At 33.8% G+C, this 27,794-nt stretch overlaps 1 protein-coding gene across 1 annotated transcript; it reads right to left on the bottom strand.

Moving 5' to 3' along the window:
• Positions 1–1,446: 1,446 nt before the first annotated feature.
• LOC123684541 lies at positions 1,447–27,794 on the bottom strand. Its single transcript, XM_045623833.1, has 3 exons — positions 27,526–27,794; positions 7,341–7,440; positions 1,447–3,460 (listed from the first exon to the last, which is right to left on the bottom strand). The coding sequence occupies exons 2-3, from the start codon at positions 7,435–7,437 to the stop codon at positions 1,623–1,625; spliced, it is 1,935 nt and encodes a 644-aa protein (XP_045479789.1). The 5' UTR covers positions 7,438–7,440; positions 27,526–27,794; the 3' UTR covers positions 1,447–1,622.

The raw sequence follows: 27,794 nt of genomic DNA, 5'->3' as shown, positions 1-27,794 counted from the left end.
AATTTGCTCCGTTTATGGGTATGATACTTACCTATATCGCTAGTATATTGAAATTGGTTTAATATTTCATCGAACGATGTAACGTTCTTCGTACATATATTATACGGACCCCTTGTTATTCGTGAATAAGTATTTTGAAACAGAAGTTGCAATTTAATGTTCATAAATCCTGGAGATAAAAACATCGCACCCATAATTATCACATTTCAAACGTGAAATAAATATTACCTATTAGCAAAAATAATGTAAGTTAAATTATATGTCACTGTTCGGAAAAGCAGTATTTTCGAAACGAGAGTATTTCTGCGCAACGAGTAAAGTGAGTTGATGACGTCATTGATGACGTTTTCAGACGTTTTACTCTTCAGATTTGGCCACTTTCAAAACTAGGCGATCAGCTCCAGCCAATTTATTAGTTTCGAAATAATGAAATTTAAATTTTTAGGCTGGTTTTGGATCAAATTAACCCGTGTCATCATTGTTATCTTGTTAATACCGACCTGTTATACCTTGAGTATTATTGCTTTAATCTATTTTGCAGTACAATTAATTCTCATATGGTAACAAAAAAACTACACAACATCCTAAAAATGTAGAAAAAAATATGACAAGCATCAGGGGATCTAGCATACCAGTTTTTTCTATTTATTTTACATTTAATGTTTGACATGACGCTATTTGGTAAAAGTTCATTCCATACAATGCCCAGAATGCTACATACAATGAGGATACGATAAGGATCCTAAACTTATTCCTTTCAGGAAAATCTATGAAAGCATTCGATATTTTATAATAATATATGTTTTATAAAATACATGAAATCTCATAAACGATTAGACACTGGACTTTCAATACTGATTCAGACAATTGAAATTGCCCCGCATTAGCACTGAAAGCGTGAATTATTCATGAAACACCGTGTATACGGACCAAACTCTATATATCCCACCAGCTCTTATGGAATATGAAAGGAATAGATTTTCAATTTTCTTCGAGATATTAGTGTTTGCTTCATAATTACGTAATAAAATCTTTGTATCATTTGATTTTATGTTGATGTATTAAAGTAAATAACAACAAAACATTCAATCGTCATATCGAAAGCTAATTGTTTGAATATTTTTAAGGACAGAATCCAATTCGAAATTACATGATGATAGATCATCCTGTACCTACCTCTTGATTGATTTATTCAGTACCTATGTTCATTCTTTCGATTTATGGAAAGCTCATTTCAAACAAGTTTTTTCAATCGTAACAAGTCTAGAAATCTGGAATGAATTGAATGCAGGTTTTCTATAGAAATGTTATTTATTTTAGCGGGAATATATTTTATTCCGCAATTTCTTATGTCGCCATCAATTTTGTATTACTCTACAAGATATAGGTACTCGCCAGATGAAAAAAAGAAATAAATAAGGTGATATTGAATTGACCATAAATAAGGAAGTTTTTAAAATTCATTTTATTGAAAATTCATTCCATAAAAAAATAAATAGAATTAAATATACGACTTAAAACCTATTTTTAAATCACAAATATTTTTGAATTTAGCCTCTTTAGCAGTATAAAAATTGTCTATTATCTCAGAATACTCTGAATATTCAGTCAGATGAACGTTTTCAAGTTTCACTGAAATTCTTCAGCTTTCTAGCAGCTTCTACTATGCCCTTGTGATACTTCTCGTTAGAAACAATGCCAGAAGATACCTCAAAACCACTTTGTAATTCTGTTTCTTTCATATCTGATCTATCGATGTTGTCAACACCTTCAAGATCGGAAGTTTTTATGGCACCTAGTCCAGTTTCAACAACGTGTTTAAGAGTCTGAAGTGCTTCAGATCGACCGTGTCGAAACTTCTTATCTTCTTCCGGTTTGATTGGATAATTGTGTAAATGTTCAACTGCATAATTGTCATTTTCCTCTCTTCCGTCTGAAATATCATTGGTTTCTTGTATAGCTATTCCGTGAAGAGCTTTGCTCGCTCCGTAAGTTTTTACTTTAGAGTGGCCTTGTATAATAAGATAGAGAGGACCCCTCATTGGTTCCATAGGTTGCTTGTAATGTTTGAAAATGGGGTCCGTTGTCAACGCTGTTGAAGTTGTTGTGTAAAACTCAGTAGTTGTTTCGACATTCACTCCTCTTAAGGGTTGGGTTCGGAAGTTACTAGATTGCGTTGGGAACACTTCATTTGAGTTCTCATTTTTTTGCTTCTTCGGCAACATCATTGGAGTACTAGGTTTGGTGAAGACTGGACTCATTGTAACTGGAGGAGGTTGCATTGTTTGCATATCTTGCAAGGTCTGTAGAGTCAATGGGGTATAGGTTAATATATCATCTTGCATCGGGTGCTCTATATGGGAGAAGACTTTCATATTGTTCATATCCGGTGGACTGATCGGTTGAGCAATTATAGGCAGAGCAACATCATCAGAAGCATGTACCTGAGCCTCAGTTTTACCAATTTTCACGTAGGTATTAGAAATGTCGAGATTATCATCAGAAACTTCTCCTTTATGCATTATTTCTAGATTAGGCCCAAATGATGGAGCGGCTATGAAATTGATATTATGATCACTTCCAGCCTCTAACAATGGATTGTGGGAGTAACTCAAATTGGGTGAGCTGAAATCTATCTGTATGAAGGATTCAGGGTTTGGTTTTTCAGCGAATACAATATCTTTATAATTGTTGTTGATTTTATTCCTGTTTGAATGGATGGAATTTGCTGAGGAAGTGGTTTTCCACGTGTATCTGGTCATTTCAGTAACAGGCTTTTTCCATTCTTCAGGATTGCTGTAGCTACTCGAAGAATAAATTAGGTTGGACGGTTGAATTGTTACATCTGAAGATGTTGACGAAAATTCCTTCGAAGGGGGTGATATTGTGAATGAAGTCACGGTTGAAGAAGTTTTGGAAGAATCTGAAGGTCTTGGAGATGACGAAAATACAACATCGGAAAATGTCGATAAGGGAAGGGGTTGAGAAGTACTTGGTTTGTTGAAGGATAAAGGTGGTGGCACTAAGATAGTGTAAGGAATTCTTTGATCGCTTCCTTTGGAATATGCATTTCTTTCAGAAAACTGCTTCCTGTTGAATTGATGGTAGTAATCTGTATTGAACTGTGGTCGCGACATTCTTTGATTGCTGTTCAGTTTGGGACCGTCAACGAATTTAATAAAAGAATCGTAAACATCTTTTCTTGAATCTGCAGAGTAACTTCCAGTGCTAGGTTTTTTGGATGAAACGCCAAGAAGCAAAATTTCGGTTTTGTGGTTTTCGGAGACTGAAGAATCTGGTTTTCTTGACGATGGATCAATCCAATAGTGGACACGATCGAGGACTGGTGGTACGTAGTCGTACGTTGGGTCGTTCTTCAGTGGATCACCTCTTCCTAATGGTTTCCATTGGTCGTAGTCCATTCGAGGGTTGAATACGTCTCGACTAGTTTTGTTTCTTTCTGAAAAAAATTAATATTTAGTTAATTCGAATAATTGTTATTGAGATGATGAATTAATATATGAGATGAACTGTGATGCGATATCTCGCTGGGGATAAATGCTTATTTCAATTATTGAAACTTCTTGAGATATTTCGAGTGATTTGGTATGAATTCTCTTCAAAGTATCTGGACTATAGCTTTCAAGACCGATTTCCTTAGTCGATTGATTGTAGGCGGATTTCCTGAGTTCTTTCGAATTTATAGCCACCAAGATTTCTCCAAGAACCAATACGATTGAAACTAAGCAATTAGATGAACAATAATGTGACACAAGTTTATGCAAATTTACGAGGATCATTCGTAATCGTTTTACCGAACGCGAAATAACGAGATCCTGGAAATTGCACGTTTGCCCATGAGCAAAAAACTCCGTTATCCAAAAGAGCTGAAATTTCAATATAGCACTACTTTCATCTCAATCCGAACAACCATACTAATTTTCATCAATATCGTACTGGTCCAACGCAATTTGATGAAATTCTGGAAATAAGGGGTGTTTTTTTAGAGCTATAGAACTTTAAATTCCAATAAAACAACGATGCATTATTCGATTGACATGAATTTTATTTATCCGTAAGATAATCTTGTGGCATTACATTTTAAATATGATTTCTGGCATATGACCGCCACGGTTGGCTCGGATGTAGTCCAATCTGGACGTCCAATTTTCGATGACTTTTTCCAACATTTGTGGCCGTATATCGGCAATAACACGGCGAATTTTGTCTTCCAAATGGTCAAGGGTTTGTGGCTTATCCGCATAGACCAATGACTTTACATAGCCTCACAGAAAGTAGTCTAGCGGTGTCAAATCCCAAGATCTTGGAGGCCAATTCACAGGTCAAAAACTTGAAATTAGGCGGTCACCAAACGTGTCTTTCAATAAATCGATTGTGGCACGAGGTGTGTGACATGTTGCGCCGTCTTGTTGGAACCACAGCTCCTGGACATCATGGTTGTTCAATTCAGGAATGAAAAAGTTAGTAATCATGGCTCTATACCGATCACCATTGACTGTAACGTTCTGGCCATCATCGTTTTTGAAGAAGTACGGACCAATGATTCCACCAGCCCATAAAGCGCACCAAACAGTCAGTTTTCTGGATGTAACGGTGTTTCGACAAATACTTGAGGATTAGCTTCATTCCAAATGCAGCAGTTTTGTTTGTTGACGTAGCCATTCAACCAGAAGTGCGCTTAATCACTAATGGACGTAGTGCGCGATACGTTTTCTGCACAGAACTATTATTTTCGAAATAAAATTGCACTATTTGCAAGCGTTGTTCAGGCGTTAGTCTATTCATGATGAATTGCCAAACCAAACTGAGAATAAATCACTTGACAGCTGTTAAATCAGTCACCATCTTGAACAGTAATGCCAACTTAAAGTTATATATCTCGAAAAAAAACACCCTATACTTTATCATTTCGAATGAGTTTCGAATCTGCTCTGAAAAAATAAGGGTTCTCATTTGAAATTCCAAAGTTGATCAGTACTCCTCCGACAAGGGGAATCAAATGGAAAAGGTTCTGGGATAAGTAAACGTCTGTCTGATAACTATTAACCTTTTATAAGAAACATTTTTCTCGTCAGATACTTCCTTTTCAAGATTTTTGACTGATTGAACTTGAAAAAATCACTCGGTATAGATTAACCGTGGACACAGGATAGCGTTTTATCTAACTCATTAATGAAAGTTATTACTGAACGATCGTGCAATAGCTCCTCACTTCACAATAGTACTAAGCATATTTATAAGAATACTTCTCGGAAATCGACTAAAAATTCTTGGAAGAAGTATCCGAAAATTTCTGACGTAGATAAACATTGCATCAATCTAAAACGTATGAGTAAATCTACTAAGAACATAAGAGGTCAGTGTGTCAAACTCTCTTCCACCTTACTCTTCAAATAATGGTTGTATTGTTTGCTTATTTGTTCGAATGCTTAACAATGTGTAATTATTGACGCTATCAGATCCATAAGTAATGGTCACAAATTGCCTCAGATTATTGGAAATTATCGGAACCAATATTAGCTCTAGGTGTTGTTATTAAATTTCACAAAAGCTCCATAATAACAATGGCTGGCATTAGTGTCTCTCTAATTGACGGATGCAAAGAAGATGTTGAGTGCATAACTGGTTTGTAGTATCTGCTCGTTGTAATTCAATCCTTCTCAATATCTCCCATCAAGGTTTCAATATTTTGAACATACATAATTCATTATTTCTTATTTTGTGTTAAATAGTTTTTCGAACTCTTCAAGATTTCAATATTCTGAATATTAATAATATATATTTCATAAAGGGTTATCTATTTTCTGATTCCGAACGTAAACTTAAATAAAACATACTTTCATTTAGAATATCGATCAAATTTTCATTTTAATATAATGCTTGGAGCTTAGACCTCGAGATTAGTTGTGGAATACAATATCATTTAAATATCCATGTGATCTCTTACAGGACTCGATTCTTGTGACGTAATTTTGATGACTATAGCCCATTTTGGGCAATATCTCAACAATAACTTGACGGATGTTGGTTTTCAGGTAGTCAATAGTTTGAGGATTATAGGCATAAACATGATTCTTCGCATAACTCCCTCAAAAATTTCCAAAGGTGATAAGTCACAAGAACTTGGTGGCCAATTCACATCGCCGAAACGAAAAATTACTTGTCCTGATATTTTTTTTTGCAATAAAGCCAAAGTGCGTCGTATTGTGTGGCTTGTTGCAGCATCATGCATTTATTCCATTTCCATATCGTTAATTTCAGGCCCTGAAAAATCGGTAAAAATGTGTCTATACCGATGGGAATTGATGATTTGAGTGGCCTTCATTTTCAAATAAGTACGGACCAATCACTCCACCAGACCAAATTGCACACCTTACACTAATTTTTCGTGGATGTGATGGTTTCCAGGAGTAAGACCCATATGAGGCAATTTTGCATGTTTATATATCCACCCAGTGAAAAATGTGCTTCGTCGCTGAAAAAAATTCTATACGAAAAATCGTCATTGCTGTTCAAGCACACAATAGGCATATGTTCTACTCATTCCATGGCTTGTTGGCTTTAGTTCTTGGGTCAACTGGATCTTATAAGGATGCAGATGCAAATTAAGATCCAAAATACACCATACTTTGCCGTGAGAGAGGCCCAAATGTTATACGCGCCTAGTAATGGATAAATTTGGATCTTCTGCAATACTTTCACTTAAAGCAGCAATATTTTCACTCGATCGTGCATTTAAATGATGTATGGGCCTTAAGACATCAGTAATAGATCCAGTCTCTTCAGTTTATTCATTGACGATTAATCATGGACGCTTATGACGACCATAATCTGCCTGAAACGCAAGAAACGTACTTACGACAGAATCATTTTTTTGTAAGTATTCATAATTTTCACTCGTTCAGCAAAGATACGATCCATATTGTTAATGACTAATGATCAACTAAACATATGACGCTTCGGATTACAGTTCTTTTGACACATATCATTGAAAGAGGGCTGTAAAATCCGTACCACAACATGGATTACTCAGTATTTTATGTTAAAAAAGTTATTTCAACTTTTCAGGACTGAATGATATCCTATAAAGAATTGCCATCAAACGAATTATTAGTTATAGTGTATAGTTTGTATTAAACTTTGTATTAAAGAAAATTTTCGGCACAAAATTCATTGACGATTGATTAGATACCACTAAAAGTTAAGGGTAGCTAGAAACATGTTCACAATATAAATATAACAATCTCTAAATTTTGAGGGAATAAATTGATATGAATATAATGAATATTTGGCCATCATGGGGTAACTCAACTACTGACCTCTGTTGGTTATTTCGTCATCAGCACAGAAAATGCCATGGAATAAGGTGGACCATAATATCCATAAAATCCACTGTTGAATATGTCGTCGTCTCATGATCTGTAAGAAATACATGATTGATATCAACATAAGTTAAGAAGAAAATATAGACTACATTAAAAATACATTTATATATTGATCAATACAATAGTTTTTGAGTAAGGTGCTTGATTGTCTGAAACAATTGAGTCATCCTTGATGAAGGTTATTGAATATGAGATAAGTTGAAATAGACCCCAAACTGGCGGTGATGAGAAAACGCGTATAAGTAACTAGGTTAATTCAGAATTTCTGTAAATTCTTGAGTTCTCTTGTATTTTATTTACAATAGTTTTTCTATAATATTGAGAAAGTGAACATTATTCGGAATAGGTAACCATAAACTGGCAACCCATCAGAATACCGTTTCAACACCTGTAAGAAATTCCAAAAAAGAAAAAACCTCAATCGTCCATTACCATTGGCACACAAACAAGAGTTTTATTAGGAGCAAATAGCGATAAACGCTGCAGTTTTTGTTTAATTACTTAAACAAACATTAAACAGCCACATCGAAAAGTATTGACCCTATTTCAAATTGTACGTACTTGCTTCTCAGCACGAATTCCGTTCAATTTTAAAACAGTTCTCACAGGTGGGCTGATATATGGCTTGAATAGGAGTCACATCTTAAGCAAGACTCCATAAAGTAACCAGATATGATGATACGGGGGATAACGGAAAGATTTGTATTGTTAATTTTATCGATATGCATTCACGAGCTATTCATATCGACAATGAAATGCGTTTGTTGTATTCGAAAGTTATATTAAAATAATTGTTTTTTTAATCTTCTAGTTTAACTAACCTCGCGAAATTTTGAACGAGTCTTTGTTTAGTTAATTTACAATAAAATGCTTAGATTCAATTCTTTCGCAACGGCATTTTTCGAGTCATCCTGAGGAAAATATAATTATAATAATACAATAAGGAAAACAAAATTTCGAATGAATACCTACAAGCACTACCAGCGCCCAATGTGTAGGTACTAGGGACTCACGGCTTGGCTTGATTTTCAAGCTACTTGGCTTGCGCTTGACTTCATTTCAAGTCAAGCTCATGTCAAGTAGTATAGTTTTTCAATCTCAAGTCAAATCAAGTATTCATTTATCTAGTACTTGATTCATATCAAGCTACTTGATTTTTAGCAGTTCTATTATGTAGTGTCACATCAATAAAAAAATGATGAAATGAGGAGAAACCTTCAAAAAACACTTTTTCCTACAACTGCCATGAAAAGTAGCGCATTCTCCACAGCTTACTCAATTCCAAAACTATGTATTGCTCATAATGTGGGAAATATTATTCCCACGGCACTTTGCCAACACCTCGCTTGGTAGACCAATGAAATTGGGCATTTGAGTCGTTTCTATAGAAACTCAATTAATTAGCACATACTGTCAACGAAGGCCATTTTGATTTGAATCAAGTCCATTACTTGAATTATTGAAATTTGTGCAGTTGTAGGAAAAGTATAGTGTGCAACATGTGGAGAAAGTCCTTTTCTCGCTCGTGTGTTTGCGGCACTCGCCTTTCAGGCTCGTGCCACAAACTTCCACACTCGCGAGAAAAGTTGGACTTTCCCCACTTGTTGCACAATATACTATTATTTATTGAACTTATTGTATTAAAGAACTGAAAATATAATTTTTTCAGATAGAAATATGAATTAAATTACTATAAATCTTAACAAAATAAAAAAATAAAGTTTCTTGATTTCGAGAAACCTCCAGGCTTTGCTTGATTTCATAATTTTCCATACAGAATCCAAGACACATGAGGCATCTTATAGATTTATCGCCTAACACCTATTGCGCGTTTTTGCAAGAGCAGCTCTAGAAAATTGTCTTTCAACGGGAGCTGAAGATGCTGGCGTTGATAAAAAATCCTTGGCCATTTGGCCATGTTTGGAAAGATATTTCTCTAATTCTGTGGTTATTCCGTTCATTCTTCCACATCTTGTAGAACAAAATCGTGCGAGAATATATCAGAAACGCACAGTTTTCATGGTTATATTTTATTATTCTATGTTGGTACTCCGAACTTTCCGCCACGGCTTTATCTGTCAATTCATCAATTTGCCTTAAAGAAATCAGTTCTGCCAACCAACATTTCTCAATGCAAAAATCACTAAAATATATTTATGGAAATATTTCATTAATTTCAATGAAAATGCAATGAATTAGAGAAAATAATGTATAATACTCGTACAGAAGGCTCATTCTACCACTCGTTCATTCCAAAACTCGGCACTTCGTGGCTCGTTTTTGAATTTTGAACTCGTGGAAGAATATCAATGCCTTCTGCACTTGTATTATAAATAACTATTCTCTAATTCTGTGGTTATTCCGTTCATTCTTCCACATCTTGTAGAACAAAATCGTGCGAGAATATATCAGAAACGCACAGTTTTCATGGTTATATTTTATTATTCTATGTTGGTACTCCGAACTTTCCGCCACGGCTTTATCTGTCAATTCATCAATTTGCCTTAAAGATTTCAGTTCTGCCAACCAACATTTTTCAATGCAAAAATCACTAAAATATATTTATGGAAATATTTCATTAATTTCAATGAAAATGCAATGAATTAGAGAAAATAATGTATAATACTCGTACAGAAGGCTCATTCTACCATTCGTTCATTCAAAAACTTGCCACTTCGTGGCTCGTTTTTGAATTTTGAACTAGTGGAAGAATGTCTTCTGCACTTGTATTATAAATAACTATTCTGAAACTACCAATAGATTTCATAGAAATTACTAAAGGGAATTACTATTCTCGCACGCATGTGCATGCGGAAAAGAAATAGCAGGGTTTTTTTCCGCACTGTGTGGGAAAGTAACTCTTTGTGACTTAAAATGCGTGTAGAAAAAGACTTGAAAGCGTGCGCTTGTAGAAAAATATATTTTTACTGGTTAGGCCACAGACTTCTGCAGTGTTAAAGTCTTGATTTATTCTCGAGTGAGCCTTGTATAGCTACCTGTGAGGAAGTTGTCAATGGCAAGTCTCTCGAGATATTTACTACGAGCTTAAATAATATTGCGTGTTGTAGTACGAAACTAGGACGGAGCGAATCGGCGGAAATGCAGTAAATAAATTGAGTTATTCAAATACGTTGATATTGATACCTGCACGGTATTTGTTAAAATGCTTGATATGAGTCAGAACGCCAATTCAGAAGAACGTGTTAAAGTAATGAAAGTTGATCTCATCGAGTGGAAATATTCTGTTACATACTTTGTTTGTTTGTTCTCCTATTTTGGTTTCTAATCCATTGTTTTCGAAGAGGTGATTAAAATTTTCATGGAGATGCAGATGAACCGGATTTTGCTCAAAATTTATTTTAGATAGAATGGGGGTTCCAAAAAAATTTTGATCTATACCGATGAAATAAATGGAATTTTGAGCACAGACATGATTTGGTCATGGTTAAAATGTATTAAATATTGGTGATGCAGAAATCGAGTGAAGTACCGTCAGTCTCCTTCAAATACAAAAAGGTTGGATCCTTCTCCTTCAAAAATTGCCAGTTTCATATTAAAAATTTTCAAGGCCCAAATAAGATTACTCTGACGCCCACGATTTATTTTTTTATTTTCGGATATCTAAAACTGATCTAGTGTCTCGTGTGTCCACTGATCAGATTTTGTAAAGGGTTTTTTCAATAAGAGATTTCATTATGACATACAAAGAAGTACCGTCTTGGTCTGTGGGCTTACTTAATCTCAAAAACAGAAAAATGAAGTCTGGTTCCCTGGGTACTCTTAACGTCAGTATATTCATTTATTTATTTACTAATATCATGCCTTACCTTTCATATTTGTTTGTAATTGTCACGAATACGCTCTATTAGTGTGACGTCACACACCTCCATTTTTGGTTCTCCTGTCAGTGTTCGGAATCCAAACAAAAAAAATTGTCATTCAAATAAGTTCGGTGTCGTTGAAAGAATTGGATTATTTTCATAAATAAAAGTATTTGAGGAACGATTTCAGTATTAATTGATAGACAGAAGGAACGAGGTTAATACCAGTAAGTTTGAATCCAGTATTATTCCCCAGATTTTGTAAAAAACCGTGTTTATTAGTTCAACTTCAAGTTCGAACTTACTGGCATTAATCTCGTTCCTTCTGTCTATCAATTAATAGTAAAATCGTTCCTTAAATAATCTTATTTATTAAAATAAGCCAATTTCTTCAACGACAACGTACTAATTTGAATGACAATTTGTTTGTTTGGATTCCGAACACTGACAGGAGAACCAAAAATGGCGGTGTGTGACGTCATCACTAATAGAGCGTATTCCTTTAAAGGAAAAAAATATTTCCTAAAAATCCAAATATAATAAAAGGTAAAAAAACCAGCAAACAGCTAGACCAAACTGCTCCTATATAACAATTCGAAAACTCATTAATACTATAAAAAGCACATTGAAGCAGCAGACTCTTAATTCCTTGCTCGAACTTATCTGTGGGCAAGTCCTGAATAGCCGAAGGGATCCTAGTAAGAAGCTTTATACCCATATAAGAAACACCACTTTGAGAGAACTTCAGTTTTTAATTGATGTTTTCCTCGCGTACAATAATCATGATTGAACAGGCATATATGCGGAGCGTGGTGTTGATCTTTCCGGCATAATGGAGGAGCTGATGCTTTCAACGTTATTTGAGCGGCAGGTTCAGCAGTGCGCGAGATTCGCTCAAAAACTCTTAAGGCGGCCACTCACGAAGCACCCATGTTCGAGCGTTCGGATAATTTTACAGTCGGGCAGCTCGGGACACGGTCGCACCACTGTAAATCAGAGAATGAACTTGACTGCCCGACTGGAATCTCTTGGACGCCTGGCGTTCAAAGTCTCGAAAAAACGCCTCGTAAGTGGCGGACTTTAGGTGGAAGGATTGACTGTCCATTTCTACTCTCTCGGGTGAACATTCACGTCCCGAGGATGACAGATAGAAATTCTCCTACATTTTGTCTACCCACGCCTCGGACCAACATTCTCCAGCGGGCACCAGTGTATAGGCTTTGTGATTGTGCTAACAAAGTCAATATTAGTGTATTGTAGTTGTTTATTTTAAGTTTTTTTTTACTTCTTTATATCTATCGGTTTTTTTGCAGTACTTGCCATTTCGTTTAGGTTTTTAGGGAATTCACATGTATTTTCTTTAAGTTGATGTAATTTGTTACCCTGTTACTGGGAACTTTCCTGTTGGGTAAATAAACTTATTATTATTATTAAACCCGATAATATCGAATTTACCCCTATTCTTATGCGCAAATATCAACACTTCCAGAATATATAAAAGGGCGAATGTTTGAATTTTCCTATTTATGCACAGGGGCTCACAATCATCGCGATAACCTGCAGCTCTTCTCTGCAACGCAGAAATTCTGTGGCGAGAGGAGCAATATGCCAATATGTCATATTTCATTCAATTATTTATTTTATTATTTATTTATAAGAATATATAAAAGTGAAATATTGAACTAGCTATTTTTATAGTTTATCCGTTAAAATTCATAGGTCGAGTGAACTACAGCAAGACTATTTGCTGGATAGTTTGAATTTATGTCTTAAACATTCTTTTACCGATGATGAAATTGCTTATTTTCTTACGTTCAATCAATACATAAATATTAGAAATGTTTTTTTCCGCTTATTTATTCAAACGAAATTTATAAAAAAAAAATGTTGACCCTAGTTATTGAATTCCACAATGAGTGAAATAATAACTCAAAAATTTTGTTTTTCGATTGAAATCATTCTCTGACCAACCGGTGAAAGGTTCGAATGCAAGTCTAATTTGGGTGGTCCAAGGCATGTCAGATGCATGACTGCTAGAGGCTTTGTACGTTAATTTAGCAGCTCACAATCTCTACAATCTTCTGCATGAATTAATATATTCATTATGTATTTATGTAATTGTAGATTGAAGATGAAGAGGACACCCATTCTTTCAGGTTTATTTGGGTTTTCATTCGTGTGAATGTTATAATATATGTATTGATATCTATTTCTATTTATTACTAAGGGAAAAATTCATCAAGAATCTAATTTATGCTAATAAATTGAATGTTCAATTTTTTCCAAGGAAAAACTTTGATGTAAATGTTTGTGATATCCATATTGATAAATTCTTATGACTCCGTATCACGGAATTACTCATTTTACCTAACACTACAGGGTGTCCCAAATTCGTTGCTCACATTTGAAAACACCAACTCTCCTCTATATCTCTAAAATGATAATTAATTTATAATTGAATGGCACACCCTATATATGACTTGATTAAAATTATACAATGGGCAAAAATTCAATTGAATCTAGAAATACAGGGTGAACCAGATTTTAGTAACTCCGGTGTCGGAAAGAACAACTCTTTTCAAAAAAAAAGTTCATATAAACGTATAGGTATCGTAACAAGCATCGTTTTAGAGATACAGAGTGTTAAAGTTTGAAAAAAATTGTTTTTTACTTATAACTGTATAATGTTTATAGTAAATAAACATTATATAATTGTATAATGTTTATAGTAAATAAACATTATATTATTACTTATATATTAATTATATAAAATTGGTTTAAGTATATTTAAGTGCTCCATTAAAAATAAATATCGAAATACATGAAGATAATACGAAACAATTGGGTAAATCATCGAATGAAAGTTTTATTTCAAAATTTCTGGGCACTTTTTCCTACATTTCATGCAAGGGAAAACGAATTTGTATTCAAAATAAACCATATTTCAATTGAATCACCTAATTGAATTTCGAAGGAATAAAATTCTAGAATATATATTAAGATCATGATGATATAAATTATTATTATGGATTCGGTTAACATCATAATATGATGCTTTGCTTCCTAATGATGGAAGTGTCTTGTCCTACAGTTGAATATTCCAGCTTACTCGTATAACATAATCTTTATTCGCATTTTCTTGTGTAGTTTCTTGATTTCTCTTATCTCTTCAAATCCAGCAGTTTACATTTTTTTCATTTATTTTTTTCAATAATATTCGAAATGAGAATATTTGAGTGAAATTTGTGATTTTTTCTACTTCTACAATCGAGTTCTTGCTTTCTAAAAATAGATCACCAGAATATTCTACTTAATTCGAATAATGTTAACGGCTTGCTATAAAAATTTCAAACGTTGCTTCCTTACTAATATTGTAGTAGATAAGCGAGGACATTAAGAAGCCCAGAAGAACGTGCAAAACCTAACCCAACAACGTCTATAAACCAAAACTGGTATCTCAGTTGTTTCAAAAGTGGATCACATTCTCTTCTCATTTCTTTATTATTCCTACCTATTAGCGAACTCTGTATGAACATATATTACGTTTATTGTTGGTGACCTAACAATATACTATCAGTTTGTATTTTATCCGAAGGAAAATTATTGAAAAAAATCAAAAAAATCTTACGTTCCGATGCGTAATACCTACATAGACTTCGAATATACCTATAAAATCGTCAATGTATCCATTGACATCGATTGAGGTCCATATCTCGAGAGAGTTAATTTGAGTTACACAATATTTCACTAGCGTCAAGCTGTCTGGGAAAAGAAAATCTCACGCGATCTACAATAGCGGTTCTGTAAGTGAAATCAGCGATTGTAACCTGTGATTTTATCATTGATCTCGATGATATCGAGCATTGTAATACAATGTTGGCCGTGAGTTTAGTTTGTTTCCCATTTTTAATTCATATATGTATGCGAATATTAATCAGTATTGAAAAGATTATTCTTTCAAATGTCATTTTTGACTAAATAATTTTGTTGAGTTTCAAACTGTCAAAATATACAGGATGAATTTGATCCAATGATTTTACAATGATAATATTGAAAAATAAGCATCTTTTTACATATATAATGAATTTCCATCAAGCAAGAACCGAATCCTTTATAAAGGTTGATCCATATTTTAGTGTTTTTTATTATAACTCTAGAACTATTACATTTATTGTTTTAATTTTTAGGTATTAGAGCTAAGATAATGTAATGTTTCGAAATGTTCCTTGTCAAAATAGATATAGGAGTGCTATCCTCGGTCAATAAAATTATTAACATTATTATCTTTTTTTCTATTAAAAATCTAAACTACTGTCTTTCTTTCGAAAAAATAATTTCATTTCTGGAAACAACAGAGCTTCCCATAAAAAATTTTCTTAATTTTTTTGATAGAATTACTATTTTCGAGATAATCGAGTAAAAAGCAAACACTATCTACGAAAATATAGAAAAATTAATTTTTTAAATTTTCCCATTAGTGATAAATGAAAGTACAAATATTGACGTATTGTATTATAACGCTTTCATTCTATTGAGGCGTATGTGAAGAAAAATTCGAAATAGACTCTTGTATATGGCTGATTGGCCTCAGTACGGACCTGCGTTTGAATCTGCCACGATACATTTCTGAGAGTTAACACGGTAACTCTCGAACGCAGAAACTTGAAATTTTCCTGCTTGAATATTGAAAAAAAGTAGACACTCATTATTCGAAAGATTAATTAAGAATTTCAAGCTTCATGCAAAATTTCAAGCAGATCACATCATCAAAATCATAGAATTCAAGAAGAATATTAGAAAAGAAAAACCTAATCAATATTTTCATGACAGCAGATCCGATCGAGTTGAGAATATTGAGATTTTTCGTGTTCATAATATAGAGTTACAATTTCAGGCTATTCGCTGAATTTTATGTTTATCGCCAGAATCATCGAAAAATCGAGCCAAATTAAAAAAAAAAAGCCCAATAATTCCCTAACAGGTCGTTTTGCTTTGGTAAGCCTTCCGGGAACTGCGACCATGCAGATTTTTTGTTCACTACCCTACTCATTCATAGAAACCCAAAGAGGTCGTCAACGACGTTAATAAAATTGACAACCTCCCTAGGGGCCTTGGCCATTACCTCTCTGGTATCCAGGACCGGCTTGCCCATGTGAATGGTTCTTAGGCCAGCCAGCTCTGGACACTTGCATATCAAGTGTTCAGCCGTTTCTACTTCCGATCCACAGAGCCTGCAAATCTCGTCTGCTGACTTACCCATACGGTACAAATTATGTTTGTACCGACAGTGCCCCGTCAGCAGTCCCACCATCACCCGAAGCTCTGCTCGCGACAGCTTCAGGAGCTTTCTGATGTAGGTAGGTGAAATCTTCACGGATTTCTTTGCCTGAGCAAGTCTAGGAGTGTTAGTCCAGTGGATTGTCCTACTGTTCAACTCCCATAGCTGGACCGCAGCTTTGTATTGGTCTTTTCCTATCCCACAGAAAGGCTCAGGTCCAGCAGGTCTCCGCTCTCTCATTTCCTTCAACCCCACAGTGCCCTGGTACCCATAGTAGAGTCATCTTATTTCCTTATTTCTTTTAGCCTTAGTATGTCAAATTTTAGAAAGAGGCGGCAGCAGAATTTTAGGGGGGCCCGGGCTCCCCCTGCCCCCCTCCCCAGCGTCGCCAATGTTTCAGATAAAATTAATGACATAAAAAATAAGAGTCTGATATAATATTTTATACAGTTGGGTGATATCCAACAGTGCAACGAAAGAACGAGCGCTGAAATATTGACTTCGCGTCAATGTTGTCGTCATTTTTTCATTTTATCTCTTTCAAAATGATTCGAGACATTCTATGAGGAAATGGGTAACCATATAGCGTAAAATTCGCAGTGTTTTTTGTTGAAGTCTGCTAATAATTGCATTTTGTGATTAACTGGATTGATTCAAATCGAATTCAGAAAACAAAGAATTTTAAAGCAAAAAGAATTTTCACTCGAACTGATGAACTTCTAATTGCTTAGGCAGAAGACCTCTCAGAAATAATAGGATCGTGTGTTACTGCGTTCTGATACTGTAAATCCGATACGGGAACCCCCAGTATTTGAATGAGTAATTAAATTTCACTTTTATGGACGAACTCTTATTAAGTTGCATATTTCTGAACACTTTCAAGATAGGAAGTAGTAGGTTACGATTCGCAGAGAAATTATCTGTCGAATTTCCAACTGTTCCCATAATAATCATTAGGTATACGCGAGAAAGGTCATGGTTAAAGAATCACGGTCATTTACACTCATGGTCATCAACAGATTCGACTGGTTCATAACATGGTTGGAAGTGATAAGTTGTAAACTGTTTGGTTACAATTACGCTTTTCAACGATTCAATTAATTATTAGTGTTGGTAAGGTTGATATATAGAAAATATTTATTTTGTTAATTAATGCGCAAAATTCATACGCACTCAATTATTACCTTTCGACCTTATGAAAGTTTGCCTCGATGATTAATATGAATACTTACTTTTGAAAGTTTGTTAGGTATTTTCCCATTTTTTTATCGTGTAATACGAACATTCCGGTTAGGTTCGCAAAATAACACCCTTGAAAAGTTACTTCAGCAGAACTTAGCAATAGGCCTATCTGTCGACAATATTATGTGCCTTTTCTTTGGTCATCATATGCATCTTACAATTTTCCGTGAGAAAAACAAGGTTTTTTTTCAATGATTATCTGCAATTTCTACACCTTTTCATAGTCCAATCATTATCTGTTTTTCGAATCAACATTTTTGGGTAGTTTTGATTCATTCGATTTCATATGTTTTTTGGGGTTTTGAATCCGAATCTGATATTTGACTTCATAATTTCGTGACGAAACATTGGAAACAATGCGAAAGAAGGTGAAAAATTCCATTTTTTGACGGTTTTTTGCATATAACTCGGAAAAAATAAATATTTTGTGAATGACCTCCCCACACAAAAATGAAGTATGTATAATAAATTTTCTAAAAATTTTTGCAACCAGTCTCAAACGATAGTTTAATATTGGCGAGTTATACCGTATCTGCTAATATCCACTTTTTAGGGTAGTTTTGATTTTTTCGATTTCATATGTTTCTTGGGTGCTGAATCTGAGTTTTGCCACCAAAATTTTATGAAGGAAAATAGATAAAAATGCAAAAAAAGGTTCAAGAAGTCTTTTTTTGGCGGTTTTTTGTATATTAACTCAAGAAATATAAATTTTTCGCGGATTAACTTTTCATACAAAAAAACAGTAGAGAAAATTTCCTACCAATTTCTTCAATTAAGGTTTTTTTGTCCTATAAACCGTTCTGGCTCAACAGAGAGGAAAATAGATAATTATTGGACAAAAATTGAAGTATCTGGATCCTGGAACGGGCATTGAGAAGAGGAATGAAACAATTATTTTTTGATAATTTCAACATTAATTGACAATTATAAATGTGCAGTGATATGGTTGATCTGGAAGATTGTGGCATAAATAACATTCATGGGGGAGAAGGTGGTCAAAAAGTGGAGATGGGGTGGTCACATAACCAGACAGGACAGCAACAGATGGATAACAAGAACATTACAATGGATACCTCATGAAACCAAGAGAATTAGAGAAAGACCACAAAAGAAAATGGGTGGACGATATCCAAGAGATGGCAGGTAGAAACTGGCTGACTCAGGTCAGAGACAAATAAGGAAGAGTATGGAGGAAGTTTTCATTCAGGAGTGGATGATGGACAGCCACAGCCGAGGTAGAATATTAAAGTGCAGAACTAATACAGCTCTTTAATAAATTGAGCAAGTAGGTAATACATATTAGTATTAATGTTATTTCTATATATTCGTTGGAACGAGAGTATTTTTGAATTAAAAAACAGACTTCAACATTCAAAATATAGTGCATATATTGTACGAACTGAAGCAGGCCTTCACTCGCTATCTTTTTACAGCGTTGTTAAACCGTGTTTCAGGCTATCTCTATAGACGGCTGTGTATGAGAATAATCTTATTTTAATCCGTTGAATACATTACCTCTATTTTCACTTTCAGCACTACTATTCATTCTATCCTCCGAAGTATTATATACATATTTGAATAAAATAAAAACATGCTCAACAACGAGAAAGATAACAAATACTACAGGTACTTTAACGAGCCTATGTGTTTTAATGAGTTAATGACTTTCGGATCCTTTGAAATAAAGAAATGATCGAATATTTTTGAAATACATATTTCCTCACTTGGAAAATTTTGGAGTTAAAATTGAAGAATTTCCTTCCTGAAGCCGATCATTATTTTTGCATAATTTCATGTCTATCTGATTCTGACAACGGTTCGAGGATGAACAAATGAATAAACAAGCAAATATTCGGATTTATGATCAATGAGGTTCACAGAAATTGCCTAATGCAAGAAGCTACTGGAAGGAGAGAATTTCGTGAGGTGTCAAGGCAATTTAGTGTTTAAAAAATTGAATATTTTTTTATTGAATCGATTTCATCCGGAAAAGACATATTCGATTGAAGAATGTTTTTCTTTAATTTGGTTTGGTGCCAATAAAAAGGGGGTCGAATCTTTCAAAGCATGCATTTATTATTTTTATTTCATTTTGACGATTAATGCAGTATTCAACCCATAGCTACAATGATAATATGACGTTTATTCCCTCAGTGAATAAAAAAAATTAAATCACTAGTGAGTTGAAATATTCTGAATTACGCTCAGAATTTGTAACTCATCTGCCATGAAAACAACCTTCATCAATTAATATTGCTCATCTGGAGAGATATCCGAAGAGCATTCCAACTCATGTTGTGTGAATAACTTTTTCGCTTTGCAACCCTTAAATACATGGCAGTGACTTGGTTAAATCAGATTTTCTTGAGTTGAAAGTAATAAGACCTTACTGAATAATGACGATCATATGAACCTCTCATCGAGCTATAGACAAATGAATGAATCTGCACTCGAATGCTCATTGGACTAATTAAATGTTTTTCCTCCATTTTTTTATTATTCTAAGTCACCGTATCATATCATTAAATTCGAACCCAGAACATTAAGATGAAATATTGATAAAATATAAATTATTATAGCTTATATAATATTTCAAAACTATTCGGTCAAAATTGGCGATTCACAAATTCCATAAAATATAATGTAAAATCTATAAATAACTAAATTAGAATATTGGTCAAAAGTAAACGTTGTATCGAAAATGATTTGTTCTCTCTCGTATAGATTTCTGATTTCTATATCAAATATTTCGTCAACCTCATTAGTGTTTAGTTGGTATTAATCGGAAATTAAATCATTCCAACTTTTCAGAAATACAAAAAAAAATTGAACCGCTAAATATCTGGTTATATCACGTCAGCGGAATCGATACTTCATTTTCGATCATTTTCAATTTTGTTTCTTTGGAATTGTTAAAAAAAAAAACATGTGACACAGTAGTAGAAGAAATTTGCTACGAAATCGGTACCTATCTATTGTATAATTTATTGATAAGCTTAAGAATCAGATTTAAGGAATTCAAAAATTTCTGATTATTCTTGACATTTCTTCACAATGTCAGTAATTTCGAAATTTTCATGGGCAAAATTCTATTGAGGGTTCCAAAAGTTAAAAAAAAAATTCAAAACTGCAAATTAAAATTGAATATAAAATATAAATAAAAAGCAGATGAAGTAAGCTAAACCATAGAAAAAGCCAATATTTTTGAGACAACGAATTCAAACAGGATAAGATTTTGCCTGTATATTTAGATATTTTTCATCGAGAAGAATTAGGTGTTCCTAATAGTTCTGAATAAACAAAAATAAATTCACACATCTATACCCATTCAGAAATTCAATAATGTAAAATTAAGTCAAATCAGAGTCATTAAAAAAAGAATGCAGATATCAAAGTGTTATTCTGTTTTTCTACTGGTCTTTTATGAGAAATAAAAATGATACGTCTTCATGAAGAAAGTTTAAAGGTTAGTAGGTTACTACTATACGAAACTGATTCATTGTATTTGAGATGAAGCCGGTTATTTCTAGTGATGAGAATTACACAATATATACAGGGTGTTCCATAATTGCCATGACGTTCTTTTACGGTTGAGCACTGAGATTTTCGATTTTTTTTTCGAAAAAGTATCATCTGGTTCCGTTGGGGCTACAATCTCAAATTGTTTTCAACTGTGATAATGTTGGGTACCAAAAAAGTGTTGATAACCAAACATTTGTTTCTTTCTTATGGAACACCCTGTGTTATTGAATTATCAGATTGCATTGAATAAATATAATTAACTTAGTTCGAAGTTTTATATGCTTGAAACATCCCGTTTTTCTGGATAAATTAGTTTTTGAATAAATTGAAGGGTCTTTGGGAACCTAATAAGTTCGAAGTAAATAAATTTATTACAATGATATTTGGAGAATGTAAACTAAAGGAATGGAGGTAAGTACTGACTTTTTAATTATCACTGAGAACTCTACTGGTTACTCAAAATGAGGCAATTCATTGATAACTTATTCAAACGTTTTTATCGGGATTATTCTAAATGGCGCACCCTATATTCTATTTTTTCATCAAGTAGAAAATTATAGTATCTTCGAAATGAAGTATTTTAATGCGATAAAAAGTCTCCAGCTCAAATTTAACTATAACCAATATTTTTCGTTGGACTGTTGCTATAAGCAACATAACATATCGCTCTTGTGAGTTGATTCATTTTTCAATTGTACCCTTGAAGATCAAAAAACTGCATTTAGGTGCATATGTGGTCTCCAAGGATACAATTGGTGCATGAGCCAACGAGCGCTCAGAAGCTACCAACTTCACATCTGTGCTCTACTCAGTTTTCAACAATTCAATCGCAAATTCAGTAATAGCAATATGTTATTTTGCTTATGGCAACGAAGAAAATGAGCTATACAAAATTGAACAAGAGAGGTTTTTCTGAAGGACAAGCACTTAAAGGCTCAAAACTTCAACAAGGTGTTTTCCTCATTTTTATATTCGATATACTGATATTGTTCTGAAGGCCCTATCAACATGATTTTTCGCACGAAGCTTGAAATAACTTATTTCTTTTCCAAACATAAATTTCCTTCAAAGTTCGTTCAACTGCAGAATGCCCGCCATACTAAGTGAGAAAAAAAATCCAATCGGAAGAAATGCTGACGAAAAAAAAAGTGTTTTTCTATAACTTGGGAATTTTTGGTTGAAATATATGTACCTACAAGTACGAAACTCACCTTATGTATGTATACACGCTAAATATCAACCACATCGTATATGAAATCACGGAAATATTGGGTGTAATTCTGATGAGAAAGTTAACATAAATTTTTGTATGAAGCTTGAAATTATTATTTTATATTCATTTAAAAAATACTCAATTAGTCGGATCTGTTGAATTATAAGTTTTTTCTACATTCTGTTTAAGTTGTCTATGGTGTTGATCTTGCTTTCAATACGACATTCAACAGGAATATTGAATTTGTTATTCTAAATGAACACGTAATACACGGAAATATTGGCTATTACTTTTCCATTATTCTAACTGAAAATTTCGAGATTCTAGGACTCTAGGTCTAGTCTCTCTCTAGGGAGCAATCGTGTTTACGGCCAGCCGGTCGGCTTGAATTTAACTATGTATTCCTCATCAGTATGTAGAACCTTATCGTTTGATATTGTTTCCTGCAGTTCGAAAATTGCAGATAGCCTTACATAAAGAGGTAACGCTCAAAAATTAACTGTTAGATAGGGTTTCTAATTTATCTAGCCAAAAAGCAGTTGATTTTTTTTGCGATCAGAAAAATTTCAAAATGTTAACCCAAATCAGGTTTATTTTCAGTGAATCAACTCGAATAAATACACTAGACATTAGTATCGTATGTTCTCGTTGAAGTTTTCGAAAAAAATAATAGTATCATCAATAATGACAGTCATAACTATCATGTGTTTAATAATAGTATATTATTCAACGAGCGGTAATGTAGGTCATAACTCACGCAGATGAAGTTTGCAGCACGAGCCGCAGGCGAGTGCTGTAATTCATCAAGTGAGTTATGATCATTACCGCAAGTTGAGTACTATACTTTATCTATGAGTATAACAATAAATACTAAAATACAAGAATGGAGAAAGAACTTTATTGACAAACCTTAATATTCAATAAACGTCAAAATTGTCAAAGTGACATTCCTCAATAACAATAATGGAATATTCAATATTCTTTTTCGGCCAACCGAATAGAAGCACAGAAGTATAGAAGTACAAAGCCATCTGTTCCGATTTATTTATAGTGAGTTATTATAACTCACGTTGTTTGTTAATATATACTATTAATTGCTCAAAAGCAGTTGAATAATGAAGATATAATTCAATAGGAATAGATAAAAATATTGATCCGATGAAAAAAGCCCTATTGCTTTTACGATATATCAAATCATTTATACTTTAAGTTTCAAAAATCAATATTTCGACTAGAAGTTAAAAACACTTTTCATCGTTAATTCCTAATTCTTAACGTTGAAATTTGAAACAATAACCTCAGGTTCAAACCTTGCGGCATATAAGTCTCATTAGATATTTTCAATCAAACGATATATTCATCGCGATAACAAAAAATGATAAACCATTGTCTAAAAGTCGTAATATTACTATTCAAAGTTCAGATGCTCTCCACCAATCAAAACTGTATAGATTTCAGGAAGGATTAGACATTTTTTCAAACCGTATTCAAGGACTATATCTCGACCCGAAATTTGGGAAGTCTTTCTCGCGATTTAATCAGGAAGACCATTGTTCCGATCACAATAGCTCACGCAGTATATCGTATATCAAAACCCTTGTTGCTAATGGGTTCCAGCTCACAACGGAATGAATACATGGAGAAATGTTCACTTATTTCTCGATTCATCCACAAGATACTTGGACGTACATCCAGCGTGAGAACAGATCGGACGTGGGCGATTTAGCCTTTTCGTTAACCTCACAAATCTGTTGTCTTCGATTGAGGGCATATATCCCATCAGGATTAATTTCAGCATCATCGTAACAAGAGGTTGCCGTGTATTATTTGGTAACAGTTTGGAGAGTCAGTGGGTGCGAGGAAATTGATTATACGCACTGAGATTTTTATGTTTTCGGTTTCAGGCACTTTTCTAGTTCTTTTTGGGGTTTCAAGAACTTGTAAAATGAAGAATTATCGAATGAAAATAAGAAAAAATTGAAGCACAAATTGCACCCTTAATCACCAGAAAATTACATGTAGAGGGTTTTCCAGCGAGAGGTTTCATTGTGAAATTAAAAACAAACAAGTATAATCCAAAAGAAATCAATGGATATGTATTTCATTGTAAAAAGAAAGCTAACAGGCCAATTGAAAAGTCCCTGGTCTACCATAGTAAAACACATTTTTTTGGCAAAATTCGATTTTATTATTCAACATAGTTGCCTTTGTGGGCGATACAGCGATTATAGCGATCTTCGAACTTTTCGATACCATTTTTGTTGTACCATTTGATTGAAAATAGGACTCAGTTTCGGCGATTACTTCTTCATTGGCGCTAAATTTCTTTCCAGCGAGCATTCTTTCAAGGTATGAGAACAGGAAAAAGTCACTGGGGTTCAGATCTGGCGAATACGGCGGATGCAGAAGCAATTCGAAGCCCAATTCATGCAATTTTGCCATTGTTTCCCTTAATTTGTGACACGGCGCATTGTCTTGATAAAACAGCACCTTTTTTTCTTTAAATGGAACCGTTTTTTAACGATTTCATCCTTTAAACGATCCAATAACTCTATATAAAAATCGCTGTTGATGGTTTGGCCCTTTTGGAGGTAATTAATGAATAGTATACCTTGCGCATCCCACAATACTGATGCCATAACATTGTCAGCTGACTGTTTTTTTTCCTCACTTTGGATTCGGTTCATCGAGTGCAGTCCACTCATCAACTGACTGTTGATTGGACTCCACAGTGAAATGATGGAGCCATGTTCCATCCATTATCACATATTGAAGCAGAATTTGTGGTTTATTGCACTTAAACAGCTTCAAACACTGCTCAGAATCATTAACACGTTGTTGGTTTTGATCGATTGTGAGCTCGCGCGTCACTCATTTTGCGCACAACTTTCTCATGTACAAATATTCGTTAATGATATATGATGTACACGTTCAGATGATATCTTCACAATGTCTACTATCTCGATCAACTTCATTTTACGGTCATTCAAAATTATTTTGTGAAGTTTTTCGATTTTTTCGTCGGTGACTCTTTTGGGCGTCCTCTGCGTTCGCCGTCTTCGGCGCCCATTTCACCACGTTCAAAGCCAAGACTTTGCTTCAACTGTATTTTTTCCTATTAAAAAGCAGTATTTTATCAGCACACGAAATTCCTTTTTTTCCATCTTTTTTCAAATAACAAAAGTAACTACACTTACAACGCAATATCTCACAAACTAATGAATTGAAGGTTGGTACTAACTAAAAATCATTTGGAGTTAATACAAGCACCGCCATCTGTGCATCAGACCGGGGACTTTTCAATTGGCCTAATATGACATTATTTATGGATAATGATATCAAACAAATGACTGCCTCGTCTACGGTTGCAGGACCATATACTTTAATTTTTCACAAATTTCACATGACCAATTTGCACCAATTTGTGTCTGTAAATCAGCGAAAACTTCTCGAATCTCATTTTAAATGTCTTCAACGGAACCAAAAACCACAACAAACAGTGACTCGTTAAAAACGCATACGGTTTCGATTCTTCACATCACCAATCAATCAATATAAAATTTTGCTCGAATCTCGAAATTGTTTTATATACACGTTAATTTTGGATAGTTTTGCTCAGTATTTTTCTAGAATTTTCTATGATTCTTGTCAAGCGATCAAAATGAAATTTGGCGCAAATCTTGAAATTGTTGTTTTCTATCGAAATACAAATTTCTATCTCGATTCGAAATCAAGAACAAAACCGAATTTCGTACGGGCGTATTAACGGAACTCCTAGTCGAATTTTGCCCAGTAAAAATAAAAAATTCTAAAATTATAGACATTGTGACGAATTGATATTATGGTCATCTGTTCAGAGAACGAGTATTCAAAAATCTGCTTCTGTAAATTGTTTGCTGTTCGGAGCTCTACTCAGTAGTTATTATTTCAACGAAATTTGATAAAAAATGCGTTTACTAATATCGATTCAGGAAGTCAGAATTCACATAAACCTATTTCATACAAACTTACGAAAATACTGGATGATGTTTTCATCTATATTCTTTCATTTCGATCATTTCATAGAAATTCTTCAATAATTACTTTGTTCATTTTGAAATGGGTGAATCAGAGATTACCACATTTCCAATTATTCTGTTTGGATGAGAGATTCATATACAGTCGAATTAAAAATTTAAATATCCTCCATAAATTGGTTCTTACTGCTTCACCGATTCTAATGGTTCTTACAAACCTTCTACTTGGAGAAGCATCATTTCTTCCGAGTCTACCATATAAAGAGGAAAATATGTGATCATTTTTCATATTAAAAAAAATTTTGGTCTTCTATTTTCAAATTTCCACTCGCGAAATGCATTCGAGGCATATCTGAACAACTTTGATATCATGTTTCATCTAAAAATTCTTATCCAAATGAAATGGATTGTGGGTATTCTTTTTGAGCCTGTTCAAGATATAGGAAACGTGTTAAGGATGCGTGAATGGATCATCATATCCCACGTTGTGCTATCAGTCCGATTTTGATGAAATTTGGCATGGACATCCTCGTTGATATGAGGTTCCATGAAAATTTCAGCTTTATGAATATACGATGTGAGTTTTGTATGGGTTAAGGAATACACCTAATTATTTCACAAAACACCCAAATAACGTAATGCTGAAGGTTGATTTTTTGGAAAGGAGGACTAGGAACCACGGTGCCATACTCTTTCGAAGAGTTTTTTTTCTACTTTAAAAAAAAATTTTCCGATCAACATCTCTCTAAATGGTGCAAATTGATATTAATGAGTGAGATATTATTAAAATTGATTATACTTAAATGACATCACATTTGTGAATTAATCATAATCGATTTGTATTATTAGCACATTTCTGTTAACTGACAAAGAAGTATTCAAAAATAATTTTCGGTTTTTCAACCACCTAAGAAAATAGATGATAAATCAAGGTGTTTAGTGATATTATCTTTCCAATTAGTGAGAAATACTTTAGTATTAATGATTGAATTAAATGATAAATCATGAAAATTAAAAATCGACTCACTTTTAGCGGTATTAGGTATCCTAATAAATTAGAATAGTCGACGAATACAGTGCTTCTGTAACTTAACCGAAACTAAAGTAGTAACACATTTTGAGAAATTAGCAACATCAAAGTAATCGATCGCAACAGAACAACATAAAGAACCGAATTTCATCGGACACCGGTCGTCGCACTTAATAACCGATTACTGTCAGTAAACAATCTATTATGCTCGTATATGATATGTTCTTCAACAACGCTCTTTAAAGAAACTGACCACTGAAAAGCCG

The sequence above is a fragment of the Harmonia axyridis genome, chromosome 7 (genome assembly GCF_914767665.1).
Source record: "Harmonia axyridis chromosome 7, icHarAxyr1.1, whole genome shotgun sequence".
NCBI lineage: Eukaryota > Metazoa > Arthropoda > Insecta > Coleoptera > Coccinellidae > Harmonia > Harmonia axyridis.
This window is presented reverse-complemented; position numbering and strand designations above follow the sequence as displayed.

What these genes read in the sequence shown, in the direction of transcription:
- LOC123684541 (XM_045623833.1), bottom strand. Translation starts at nt 7,437, where the DNA reads ATGAGACGACGACATATTCAACAGTGGATTTTATGGATATTATGGTCC. An exon ending in TGACGAAATAACCAACAGAG is followed by an intron (nt 3,461 to 7,340) that starts GTCAGTAGTTGA and finishes AATTTTTTTCAG; the next exon opens with AAAGAAACAAAACTAGTCGA.